The following is a 14,047-nucleotide window of genomic DNA, read 5'->3' as shown; positions in this document are numbered from 1 at the left end:
AAGGGGCCTTTAAAGGCCATCTAGTCCAACCCCCCTGCAGTAGCAGGGACATCTTCAACTAGATCAGGTCACTCAGAGCCTCATCAAGCCGGGCCTTGAATGTCTTCTATAGATATAAGAACTACTGGAGGGACTGGAGTCACTGGGCGATGCTCTCATCCTCCTGTATTTTGAGAGACACCAAGCTCACAAACTCCGTATTTTTAAATTGCTTTTTATTGAAATGTAGTACATTAGCAAACCCTAACTAATCGGTATACACTATTAACATATTGGCATATACCACGTAACTACAATACAGTGTTATACTTACATCGAAACATGTCAAGAAGTTCTGCTGCTGTCAAGCTACAATTTCACAAGGGCTGGGAGGATCCAATTGTGGGGAGGGCACTGCACCCCCCCATCGCGCCCGTGTCCCCGCAGCATCCCCGTCCCTCGGCCAGACCCCCGGGAGCTGCTGGCGTTTTTAGGTGATGCGGTGACACCGGTGCGGTCCACCTTGCAGCAAACCAGCTGAAACAGACTGTTCATTTTACACGCACCCAAATTGTTGGTTTTTTTAGTTGGTTGTTGTTTGCTGCAGTTTCCCGAGGCCAAAGGCTGGGGTCTTCCCTCTCTGCTGGGATGAAACGATCCCGTTTCGGTGGCTTCTGTGCATAGTTAGCCGTGGCCTCGAGTAGGTGATCCCGAATAGGCACGGTCCTATAGAGAAGCTTTTAGGCTTTAACATCAACTCGCAAACTGCAGCAGGGCTGACGGGGTAAGCAGAAGAGCGATGCTATCGCTCAGTTTGCTCAGAAAGGTTATTCCCCCTTTACAGGACTAGCGCGACAGATCTTACCAGCACTGGGAGTTAAGTCTGGACGTACAGGGTGGAAAAAAGTCTACCTGCTGATACGGTGGCAACCGAGAAGGCTTTTTTTTCCCCATGTAGCGCCTTCCAGTGCAAGCCCAAAGCGAGCCCAGGTGGGTGACGGGCTGGGACGCTGCCTCGCTGGCTGCGACGTGGGAAGAGGAGCTTCGCTTTAATAACCCCAAACGCCCTGTTAAACTTTCCTGGCTTGAGAGCAGCAAAGGGCATCAGCTTTATTTTCAAGCCCAGCCTTTCCCATGCTGAGCTGTTGAGCTGTTTTCTGTGAGATCCCCCCTAACGCAGCCCAGGTAAGAGCAAAGGCTGCGGGCAGATACAGCCTTTACTGCCTGAGACAGCCAGAGGGTGTTACAGACCTGGGACACGGTAGATCAAGAGCAAATCTAACCATCAGATGCTGTTACCACAACCCAGCAGAGCTGCTCTGGTGGGAATTAGCAGCTCTTGTCCCCCTGAGGGGTTCAGGCAGCTGGAGACCGAGTCAGAGCCAGGCAAAGGCGAGGCCCGGAGGACGTGGGAAGCAGCAAAAGAAAAAAAAAAAAAAAAAAAAAAGAGGCAAACGATGCCACAAATGCACACGGCTGAGCTCAGGGCAAAGGTTAAAAACTGTCTTGCTCCTGAGGGTCTCAGCCACAGCGAGCTGCAGGTGGATGGAAGCAGAGAAGGGAATAGCCCAGAAGGAGCGAGGGAGCCTCCAGTGTGTGTCCAGTAGATTTTTGGGCTGCAAAATCCCAGTCCCAGCTGTATGACACTGGTGCGTGTTATGCCTCAGCCTTGCCATGAAATCACCCTAAATAGCTTCAACTTTTAATAAAGCCCTATTACTTCTTACTTCGCAGGAATATTAATACTTCATAACTCTATAGGGAAGGGGCTATTTTGGGGCAACACCTTATACCACAGGGCCCCTATGCCCAGGGACCCTGGGACAGTATCCCCATAAAAAGAATAAACGTTCGGACGTTACTCATCCATCTCAGTTCATCTGGGCTTCTCCACGAGGCCAGCGGGCTGAGGAGCAAAAGGATGCTCCACGCAGGGATCCACAGACTGAGCATCCCACGACGGCAGCCCGCATCCCACAGCATCCCACGTCCCACACAGCCTGCTTTGGCCGAGAATGACCCACCAGGAACCTCCGTGCTCCCACGGACCGGGATGCTGGTTTGGAGGGATGAATCCCCTTCGAGGGGCTGGCCGGCACGGTGACGGGGAAGATGCTGGAGGCTGGGTGGATGGCAGTGCCGGCACAACGGGGATCTTCACCTGGCTCTCGGGAGGAGAAGGAAACTAGTAATAGTTGATGGGGTGGAAGGGCAGAGATTAATTGGGGAGAATTAGGAGTGTTTGGGAACGTTACAGGCCTTTAAAAAGAGTAGGTGAAGGAAAGGATCAATGCCAGCGGCTTTCCTCCCCCCTCAAAGCACTTCACAAGCACCAGGGAAACCTGACGGGCCCCTGCGAGGCCAGGGTTTTGGCCAACAGGTCAGGACATCACCGATTGGGGCTTACGAAGCACCACGGCCCTGCAACGGGAGCCAAACCCCATCCCCATCCCTACTCTTGTCACTGCATCCCAGGAGGAAGGGGTAGCGGGTACCACTTTTTCTCTCCGTTATTTCAAAGACAGTGGAAACAAAGCAGAAACGCGCACCGACCCGCACAAGTACAGTCTACCTTTCTCCCGATTTCCCCTCAGTCTGGTTAATCGGAGCATCTTTCCTCTCTCAGCCCCTGCCCCGCTCAGTGGTTTCCACCCAGCGTGCCGGAGCAGCGGCTGCCCTTGGGGCAGTACGCTGCGGCGCAGCCAGGCTCGCGGGCAAGGGGAGAAAAGAGCGAAGATATCTTTAAATATAACAACACATATGCAAGCTGTCACAGCACGTCACGCACTCTTCTGCACAGCTCGGGTTGGGAAACGAGGTCACGTACGGATGTGTAACACGGGGTGAAAAAGGAGCAAAAATTTCGCTCGTGAAGTTCAAGGTGTTTCCTGGGGTCCCGGCCCCGAGCCCCCCTGCCCTCCTCTCCCCCCGGCTCTCGTGTTCGCCCCACCGTGTGCGGTGCCGTGCTACTTTCTTCACAGCAAAAACCAGATGACTATTAGCTAAGCAAAAAAATTACATATTTTTCAACAATCAAGCCAAGTCACTCCCCAGTAACCAGGCTGCACAGCTGCCCGAACTGCAGCTCAACCCCAGTGCCTTCATCCTTCAGCTCACGACCCACAACTGTGGCATTATCTCAAGCCTAAATTGCGCTAAATGAGTCCTGGAGCCCCAGCGTGACCCTTGCCTCCTGCAGACCTCCCTCTGCTCTCCAGTAGCTGGTAAAGCTCTTGGCTCCCCCAGGCCTTTGCGCTGTTTTACATGAGCATGTTTAAAGAAAACGGAAGATGTGCGGAATTCTCATAACATAGTCCTAAGCACATTTATTTAAGTATTTTTGGTTGTTCTTTGGCTTACGTAGGCTATGCGGCTATTCCTACAGCATCCTCAGGTGCCAAGGCAAGCATCCTAGAAGCAAGGGGACAGTGCAAACATACCAACACATGAGCTCGCTGGAGGGAGTAATCGTGAGTGTCGTTAAGTAAACTTTAACATGCTTCAAATTTAATACTTAATGTTAGTATTATAGGTAAAAAGCACACTTACAGTCTGTTTTGGTTTTTTTTACTGGCAATTATCCTCTAAGAACACAAGCAAACCTTGATTTTTACAAACGTCTTACGGGAACATGCAAATCTTTCATAGAACAGGAGACTGGGAAAGAGAAGGTGAAGTGTTTAAATAGTTTAGGGAAACGCTTGGAGATAAAAGCTTTTTTTTATATGTAGAAGTCATAAAATTAATGTTTTCCGTTAAAAAGCATTTCTCTTTTTTTTTAACCTTAAAAATGACTTTCCAAGTTACTGGCACTTACAGTTCCTGGTAGATCGCAGTAGATTTTACTTCTATGAAATGACTCAACCACACACAGCACCACTGCGGCAGAACAAGAACAACGATGCTCATCAAGCTTTTTTTTTTTTATATACTGATTAATATTAAAAGGAAAACCTCAAACTTACCAGCATAGCCCAGAAAAATCACCCATGTTGCTGTGGTGCCTCCTGCCCATCCTAAATATGAGTAAGTAGAGGAATGCCTGCTACGGCACGTCCCAGCACGCACGTAGGGATCAATTGTTTGAACTAGCTTTTAATTTTTCCAGTGTTGCAAGATCTTCCAAATCCAGGATGTCAATTATAATCGTCAGCTCCCTTATCCAAGATGCTACAGCACGATTCCATTTTTATATCACTGTGCCAGACCCTGATCTCCACAATCAGAGGCAAACCTTCCCTCGCCCTGCTTAAAACCAAGATGTTAGGTTGGAAATAAGGAGATTTAACAAAATACAAATGACGTTATTTATTATTTTGTCTTTAGGGGCGTTGTAGTTTCTAATGTTTCTAATTTCTATGCCTTTTCTAGCTTTCCTGTACACTCTGGTGCACAGCTGGTGCAAACGATCTCATCTGGAGCTGAAAAACCATCGGTTCTGGTTTTGTGCCGAAACCGTGCCCCGGTGACGTTCCCGGTGGCCTTGGGGCGAATCCCTGCATGGGGTTGAGGCAGCCCCTATGAGGGATTTGTGGGAGCATCCGTGCTCTGCCCAGCTCGTGCCTTTGCCACGGTGCCGGTGGCCAGGGCGCACGGCTCAGGGCAGGCGGTTTGTATTTAACCATCAACACCCAGGGGTTTGTCAGTTTATCGCGACCCGACTGCCCGCCACGGCTCAAAACAAGCCCTATAACATCCCTGAAAGGTGGTGATTTTTTTTTTTTTTCTCTTGGGTGCTTGTTTTCAGAAGTCCCCCACTCTCACGTGCCCGCCTGCTGGCATCTCAGCGGATGTAATTACGAAAACAGGGGTTGCTCAATCAGCCCTTCTGCCACCCCCCCGAGCCCTGTACCGGCCCCGTAGGAGCTGGGCTGAGGAGCTGTGCCCCGGCTCGCCGGGAGCTGCCCCTGCTTCACACATCCACAAGGAGAGGAAGGATGCCGGCCGCGACCCGCTGCCGCTCCAGCCACCGGCTGGCATTTTCTGTGACCTTCACTTCTGGAGAAAGTCACTTCACCAGGAGAAAGGGGGCGTTAAAATTGTGCTCTTAAAAAGTTGGGGGCCTCAGCGTATTTCTAGAGCGAGCTGAATGACAATAAAAGCGCATTCGGTAAATACGAACGTGGGTATTATGAGAAAAGCCTCCCACCACCCACTCCCGAATTATCAGATTAAATAAAGCTGACGCACAGCAACAAAAGTCAAAGCACGCCCGGCAAAGAGGATCATTTCCTCATTTTACAGAGCTGGGTTTTTCTTTTTCTCTTAAACATCTGTGTTAAAGAGACAGCTGAACCACACTTCAGGTAAGGATATACGTAAGCAGACTGCTATACAATTAGAAAACATAATAAAGGAGGGAAAATTCCCCCGCTTGTAGCAAAAGCGGATGGAATTAAAGCGTGGCAGGGTATGTCTTACCTTTCTTTTTGGCTTAACTGATTTCTCAAGATTCCTACACAGAGGGTGAAGCTTTGTTTCACGTTACAAGGACACAAATGCGTTTCTACACCTACGGTAACTCAGACTGCAATGGAGAAAAAAGCCGAACATTCATTAAACGGCGATGCATTGTCCGGTAGGAAAAGGTGGAGCAGAAGCGCTCGCTCCTCCACGTCTGCTCATTTGAGGAACGCCATGGACGACTTAACTCCAGAGGCTCCTCTCTCACTCTCCGTTTCTGCATTGCTCTTTCAGAAGCTTGCAAGCAATACTCATTTCCCCGCCGCTTTTGCCACACACCGCTAAAAACTGAGTTTTCCTGCAGAGCGTCAAAGCGGTTGCTGCTTTCCTTTCTTCTGCTGCTTTCTGCATTCCCGTTATTGATGTCAGTGGGAAAGGGCACGGCTCAGAGAATGTGTTTGTTATTTAACTGTTGCAGATCCCAATGGGAGAACGGGATACGAAGCTTACCTCTTTTCTTCTCTGTAATGCCAACATGCTGGCTTTTAAAAAACCTCAGTGAAAAAATCAGTGGACTTTTTTTAACCCCTCCCCCCCCCCCCCCAAAGTTAAGTGAGAAAGCTAATTAGATTCCTGCATATTTCAAAAAGTCTAATGGTTTTCAGGTAGATCAAGTGCTGGTTCTGTGAACGTCCTCTCTACAGAAAGAGACTCACTCGACTTGAGCACACGGAAGGACCAAAAGGATATTCTGTGTAGGCCATTTTTCTCCTGCTTCAATCGAATTGGAGAAAAAAACCCAAGCATCAAGTTCCTTGAAATCTCTCTGCAAACGCAGGTCCTCTCCGCAGCTTTAACGTCAGACTGGCTCGCTATTGCCCGGGGTTACGCGGGTTGTAGGAAACTCAATGCACTTATAAAGGTCCCTTTCAGAAGGGGCTATTTCACAGTAAGGTTATGGGTTGACCGAGATATACGAGTGCTTTTACCAGTCACTGGCCATCTCCTCTACAACCAGTTCCCTTTCTGACGTTGCCCAACCATCTGGACAATTAAAAAAACTGGAAACAGCAGACGCCTGTGTAAGAGAGGCATTTGCAGTTACAACACAAACTCTTAGGACCACCGTAAAACCTCTTCTGCATCGCCGCGGCTGGACCGACACAGCTCCCCATGCTGTTACTCAGCAATTTCCATCAGACAACCTTGCTTGCCCGTAACTCTTCGTCAGCTCAAAGATGCCACCCTCAGAAACCACCACAGCCGGTCTTCCGTCTTTGCAATCGAGAAGGCGGGTTCGTGTTCTGGAAAAAGCAGCTCTTCTTCAGACAAAGGAGATCCATGGAAAGAGTACACAACAATAGGAATGAGAAATGAAAAAAACGGAAAGAGGGCCAGGAAGGAGCATGGATTCCTTTCAGGTTTTGTTCTCGTCGTACATGTCCAAGGCGGGCTCGATGGCTGAGAACTCGCTCTCGTAGACCAGGCTTCGAGGGGACAGAGAGTTACGATGAAAGAAGTGACTGCCTACAAGAGGTAGAACAAAACCTCATTAGGAACACACGCGAACAACGTTAAGAACCGAGTTAAGCATCCTCATACACAGCTGCTGGCCGCAAACACAGTACGCCCAGAAAAAATAGCCGCCCTTTAACGCAAACCAGTAATAGCCATACGAAATAGTTCACCTAAACAGTTTGTGTGCTCCCCTGCCGGTTTAAAGCAACGGCTTTCCACACGCACGAACAATCCCACCTCAAATGGTTCTTTCAGGTAAAACAGGTCAAGTCTGAGCAAGGCTGGGGCAGGCCAGAGTTTTGCGCTCGGTGCTTGCTGTCGATTTACAGCCTCGGGAAGCAGGCACGAGCTTCCTCGAGAAGCCCAGAACCCTTTGGTCGGTGCCCAGGTCCCCATGCCACGCGCCAGCACAAAGCGCGCCTGCACGAGGTGGAAAGGAACGAGGAGGATGAGCGAGGAGGTCACCAAAGATCATCCGACTGATGCTGCTGAGACCCCGACCTCCTCCAGAGCTCAGCAACCTCCATCCACCCGGAGTCACCTTCTAGAAACTATGCGTTTCCTTACACAGACCCAAAGGAGACCCAACCCTCTTCTCCAACACTGGTGATACCTGAAACAAGCACCAAGTGGCTGTTGACAGATGTTCATTTTTTCCCTCGGCAGGAGTTAAATCTGGTGTTCCCATGGTTCCCCGAACCCACAGATGTGTTTTGCGAGGAGCCCAGCCCTGCTGGTGTACAAATGGTTCTCTCTGAAAGCATCTATCAGATCAGGCCCTTGGCCAGAACGTTTCATTACTCGGTTTCTCGATCCCAGGGGGAATTAGCTGGGAGCAGTGCTGCTCACGTTACAGTACGCCAGGCAGCCACACCAGCCAAACTGGAGGCAACTGAAAAGCTTCCAAGTTCATCAAGAAGGCACTCGGCAAACCAAGGTGCCCCCAGTTCCAGGCACCAGTGGAGCAAGATCCTTAGGGGACTACAGTTTTAGCCCTGGCAGAATTGAGGTGCTTAAATCCTCCTTTCCTTGCCAAATTTTGAGTCCAGCCTACACCATTCTGACATAAAGAGCTTACAAAAGGTATGAGGGAGGAAGAATTCAACTGCTACCGTCCAAAACAGCTTTTCTCCTTCCCCACTCACCCAAAAGACAAAGATTCAGAAAAGAAAGAAAAAAAAAAGTTGACCTTATTTAGTTTAAAAATAAAAAGCTAGAGTTATAATTAAATGCATAGAATTGTTGAAAGAGCAAAAGTGAAGATGAATTTTGCACTTATCACCAAAAGCCAGTACACACGCTCACTCCACCACTCGCACTGAGAAGGGGAAGTTCTCATAGGCAAATTAATTTATTTTTGATCTTGTAGTTAACTGAAACAAGAGCGAAAGCAGAGTTACGTTGCGTAGGAGCGAATTGCTCATTCTGCCAGGAGCGTATACCCAGGTACTTGGAAGAAGTCTACAGCGTTAGCATATGCTTTGCAGAGGCAGTCAGTAGAGGAGGATGAACACCCCAATATATAGGTTTCTGAACCTGATGAACCCTCTCCCAAATTTACAGGTTTAAAAAAAACCCCATAAATTAGAAAAACGATGATTTTTTGAGGGAACACACGTTCGGACCTATGATTTCCAGCTGATCATAGCCTGTATCAAACAAAAACACCCCCGAAACTACCCTGAAATTATACCAGATAAAACTGATTTCAAGATTCTTCTGCAATTTGTGTTATGGGTCAGGATCATTTGATTTTTGATGCCTGAGCCTCAGCTTGCAGTCAAAATAAGCCATGGATACTGGACGTTTCATCTCCCTTTCCTCCACCCGCTGAAACGTTACACACCGAACAGCCAACGCTGAAACGAAACAAAGGGGATTCTGAAAGCTCGGTGTTGCTTTTGTTTTCATTACACAAAAATCAAACAAGGGATTAGGAAGCAGACAGCCCAGGCAGTCATTTCCTCTGTGCGCGCCCAGGCTTCCACTCCGGCAGACTCAAAGGGGAGATTTAATCAACAGGCAGACAGGTCATCTGACAACAGATTTTTTAAAAATTAATCTGGAAAAAGGCATTATATACCCAACGCCTCTAAAATTATTTACTGTGATGTTTTGTGCTTCTTGGCAAAAAAAAAAAAAAAAAATAGAAAAAAATTTAAGCCACCCACTTCCAGGGAGGCTGCACGTTTCCATACAGATCCAAATCCCTTGGCTTTCACACCGCTTTTGGGACACATTGTTCAGTCTTTTCCTAAATATCTCCCTCCTCCACTGTTCAGAGCAGCCCGCCCCGTGCTGAAAAACCAGCTGCTGCTTGGTACGTTGGGAAACACTCGCTCTTCAGGTGCTCCAATAACCGCGTCTGTGTCATTACCCACAACTGACAGACACAGAAACGGAGTCAGCAGGGCACAGCGACCCAGCTACGCTCCTCTTACGGCAGAAAATTGCTAGTGCTCCTTTAAAACTGTGGCATCAGTCCAGCGGATAAACTTACCGAACAGATGTATTTTAAGGACAAGCAGAAACATCTACAGTTCCAAACTCGCCTTATGAATCTCTCCTTCCTATTTTGCACTTATTAAGAAAGATCAAGATTGATCCTTTAGGTATAGGAACAAACGGGAAGTCTGCTTTCAGTTTTAATACATGAAAATTAATCCTTCAGTGCTCTCTGTCACTGTTCTTCATTATACCCTTAAAAAGAACTTTTCAGATAACTTGTATTGAGTCTGAAAATAAACATAATACCCTGGAATTCATCTTTATACCTACTGTTGGATGCTACAGAAGTGGGCACAACACCTCAGCCAAAAAATCAGGAGACATGGCACTGCTGTAGCTCTGCAGGTGCATCAGGAGGAAGCATCACCTGGTGTTCCCTTTCCACCTGAAAGTATTTTAATGCCCTCGGTCATTAATCAGGGCCACCTTCTGCCACAAGCTGCAGTCCCTCCACAGCTCCTCCGGCACAGCAGCTTTGTAATGCGGAAATCCGATCAGAGCACTCCCTATCTCGGATAATCTGTTTTAGACACCCTCCTGGGTAAGGAGCAGAGCAGGGTTATTTCATAAAGCATCCTTCCCCCGAAGCCAGCTGTTCAGCAAGGCACTGAACTGTACACCCTGTTAAACGCCCTTCTGCCAGCCCCGTCCTGCCGGCCTTCCAACATCTGGAAAGAGGGACCGGCTCTTCTGTCACTGTTCAATCTCCTTCTTGTGTCCATCCAGAGTCAAAAAATTGAGTTTCTGGGATGGTGCAGAGTCCACCTTTGAATATATTTAGTTCATTAACAGGATGAACTTACATCGCTAGCCTGACCTGTAATTAACCTAGCAGATACTGTCTGTATTTTTATTAACACATTGTCCAGACAACTGTTAGAGGCTCAAAAGAAAGATTAAAAAGATGGCCCTGGGTTATTTAAATCCTCTACGGAGGGAAATGCACTAGAAGCCCTGTCAACCATTTTGTTCCCGATATCACTGAACTTCTGCTGCTGCTCTGCTGCAGAAACATGAACTGGAACTGCCTGTGGTGCCTTTTGTGTCTGCGTCACCATCCCTGCCCGTCCCTCCCCACGGCATTAAAAAACACTTAGGGATTTTTGTTTCAGGAGACAAGCGCAAACTTACCCATTTTACTATTGCTCTTGAGAGAGGGGTGGAAAAAAAACCCCCTCACATCACCCTTTTGCTTCATCGCCCATACCCCAGATGATGCCCTAACCACATCCCTCCATTTCTGGCACCAACGCTCACTGGACAAACGCTGTATTTTACAAGGAGACAGTCCTCAGACACGGTACGTCTGAGGGTTTTTTCGTTTCATGAGTAAGTCCAATGGGGTTTTCCAGTCTTTCAAATCGCACTTAACTGCTCTATTGATTGTTTTCATGTTTCTTTCAAAATTTCACAAGGACGCACTGAAAAACAATTCTATTTGATATACTAAAGCTATCACATACTTCATTTCTTATTAGAAAAGCTGCCTTCTCAGCTGAAGCCTGCTGGACGGATAAGAATTAAGAAACTATTTTAATGTAGGCTCTGGCCGTGTTCCTAAATTCTAAAAGTGCCTATACATAAAAATAAAATTAAATTAAATCTTCTATTTCCCAGTACATAAAAAAAATTAAATCTTACAGTAAAATTGGTTCTCTCTGTTCGTTTAATTAAATTAGAAAGCACTAAGTTTCAAACGTCTCCATCTCCATGCAAGAAAAACAAAAACAAACAAGCACAGAAGAGGTTTTAACTTCCATCAATTAGATTTTCCTTACCGATTTGTTACCTTCGTCTACCCATCTCATTAACGCAAAGCATTAGCATTTGGCTGCGAATCAGAGCCGCGTGTTTTAACTGAGGGTTGTGCAATCCCTCCTGGTGCCGCTTGCATAAGGAAAGGAGTGTGAAAGAGCCTGAGCGAGGACGACGATGAGAGATGTTTTCCCTCTGCCTCCTCACCAGTAAAGCAGCCACGGCAAGAAGGGACACGTCTGCGTGGGGTTTTACCTTACAGTACAGGCCATTATCAATCTTCCACGAGCCGAATTTGAACAAAACACTAACCCCTGTCGCTAATACGAAAGGAGGCTTCGCAGACGACTGTGGGGGAAAAACACCACTTTTTCACTTGGTGTTGGGGAGGAAGAAGTGGTTTAGAGCAGCTTCGCTTTTATCAGAAGGAAGGGTGGGGTGAAAGCAAAAGACAGAAAATGTTTACGAGTTGTATGCCCAGAAAACAGCGTTGCAAGCCTTCAGCAATGACTGACCTGAAGACAGAAATCACACTCCAGTCCTCCCAGCGTGACACAGGAGTGTTACAGGAGGAGAACTGGAGAAAATGTTCTTATTTCAAATTAATTCTCAGCTGGAGTCAAGGTAAGCCCGTTGTATACTAGAACACTCGGCCCAGCTTTTTTCCTTAACCAGTTGGCATGGAGCGATTGCCAATAATACTCTTGCTTGTCGTTCCAGTGCGGGGTGGCATCCTAAGAACGGCACCGCGTGCGATTTCCACTTGACAGCTCGTGTCCCAAAATGAAAGGAGAGGAATACACATCCGCAAAGATGAAATCATTCAAAGGAAAGAAAGCACCTTATAAAATTTATAAAATGCTGTCAGACTTAAGGACTAACACAGTTAAGTCCAAGGAAAATAAAATTCTCACAGAGTAAGATTTCATAATTAAAGTTTTTTTTATTTCTTCACTTTTTCCTTAATACAAAGCTTTGGCATCAGCAAATTTTATGAAAAAATAGAATGTACTAAATAATTGCTTGTGCTGCATGATCGATAAATGATGCATAAAAATAGGTGTCTCTCTCCGAGGCAATTGTCCGGAAAGCGTTTCTTCAATACCATTCTGCTCTGTGGGGAAGGAAAAAAAAAAAAAAGGGAACAAAATATTTATATTGAAGTTAATACTGCCAATACTTAAAAAAACCCCTAAATAAAAAAACCCCGTAAGTTAGTAAGAAATGACTAATTGTACAAAGCCAGAGCATTAAAAGGGGTCTGCACTCCTTAAGTCACTCTTACAGGACCAGGAAAACAGACGGATCAGCCAGAAGTCTGAGCGCTTCTAAACTTCTGAGGAAACTCCATCTGCTACTGAAAACTTCCTCTGAGTAGCACTAGCCAACATGGGGGCTTTTTGGACTTGAAAACACAATTATACAGTAATTTCTGACCGTTCCCCAAGAAGCAAAGCAAAATACGCTTCTTTTGTTCCTTTCAATCAAAACCTAAAGAATTTAATAGTAATAGCGCAGGAATATTATGAGACCAAGAGAAAGAAGCTGGTTCCTTATTTTCTTATCACTGAAGACAATGTTTACTTTTATCAGGAGCTATTCAAAAATGTGTATGTGTGTATATATACATACCCACGAACGTGTATGTATACAGTTAGATATTTATACATACGCAACTCCAGAACTATTGCTCTAAATAAATATATTTAAGCTGTGGGAAGGACATAGGGAAAAAAAAAGGATCGGGACATGAGGACATGTTTTTAAGGGAGTTTTCATGCGGAGAATATTTGGCACCTTTTACTTGCATCAGCATATTACGTGGCCTCATTCTTGCTACTGTTGTTTTCTGATAAGAAAAAACCCTCAGCTTCCTCTTGAAACACCACCATAACAAGCGTAGCGTATGCCAGCACTGCTTTTTATATGGGGAACAGCATAAAAAGCAGGTATGCTGTTATGACATTTAATAGAAATCACAATGAAAGGGAGCTGCCACGTAACTGGCATGATACTCAGCAGCAGAAATGCTTTGTCAGGCACTGGGGAACATAAGGTGTCAATGAAACAATAAATCTAAGAATCAGTGTCATACAGACACACATTTTAAACTGTCTAAAACTAGTCGAACCTAGCAGCACTCGCGGAGGCTGCTTAGATCCCAAAGGATTCAGTCGAAAAGCTGAGGTTAAAGGCTACGAGTAGGTACCTCAGTTACCCAAGTAGGTGATTTTTGACGGCTCTGGTTTCTGTGGTTGCTAGTTTTCATAAGTCTGCCTAAAAGTATACGCTTATATATGCTTGTGTTTTCATTCCTGCCACTGGGGAAGGGATCTCTCCTCACATCAGCACGCCCTTTGTTTGTACTAAGGGAACATCACTGTGAAAACACTTCTCTGGAGGCCCAAACTGTCTGCCAATGTGAGGCAGCTTGTCCTTTCAGTAAAAATAGACCCAGATCCCACTGAGCAAAAGACAACAAAAAGAAGAGTTGCAAGGCAAGGCAGAAATGCAACTGCTATCAGTGCCCACATCTGGATGATACCATATGGGCTACAGTTCCTTTGTCTTTTTCCTAATGATGTGGAAATGCCAAGAAACGCAGACATTCCTGTTTCACAACTCATCTTGCTCCCTGCTTTCCCAAGCTGTTTTTCAGTGCAGATTAACTACATTCAGCTACAGCGATGTTGCCAAGCTGCTGACTGACAGTTGCAATTTCAAGATTTTGACAAATGGGAAAAAAACCCTAATAATCAGGAGACTTGATAGGGCTATTTGAAGTTCCAAAACGTTTCTTCATTAAGCCCTTTTAGAACTAGCATCTGAAAAGAAGAGGAAAGGAAGATTTGCAAATTAACGGTAATCAAAGGTTATTGGTGAC

At 46.3% G+C, this 14,047-nt stretch overlaps 1 protein-coding gene across 2 annotated transcripts in view; it reads right to left on the bottom strand.

Annotated features, from left to right (window-relative positions):
* Nucleotides 1–243: 243 nt before the first annotated feature.
* The window catches only part of RNF130 (ring finger protein 130), a 55,688-nt gene continuing 41,884 nt past the window's right edge, over nucleotides 244–14,047 (bottom strand). Inside the window, exon 8 of one of the 2 annotated variants that reach the window (XM_054217347.1) lies at nucleotides 244–6,909. In XM_054217347.1, the coding sequence (XP_054073322.1) occupies nucleotides 6,800–6,909 (110 nt within the window). In that variant the 3' untranslated portion in view covers nucleotides 244–6,799. Of the gene's footprint in view, nucleotides 6,910–12,081; nucleotides 12,278–14,047 lie in introns of those variants that run through there. The other variant, XM_054217346.1, reaches the window with a different exon arrangement.

The sequence above is a fragment of the Rissa tridactyla genome, chromosome 11 (genome assembly GCF_028500815.1).
Source record: "Rissa tridactyla isolate bRisTri1 chromosome 11, bRisTri1.patW.cur.20221130, whole genome shotgun sequence".
NCBI classification, from domain to species: Eukaryota; Metazoa; Chordata; class Aves; order Charadriiformes; family Laridae; genus Rissa; species Rissa tridactyla.
The sequence above is the reverse complement of the archived record's forward strand: the minus strand, read 5'-3'. Positions and strand labels throughout refer to the sequence as shown.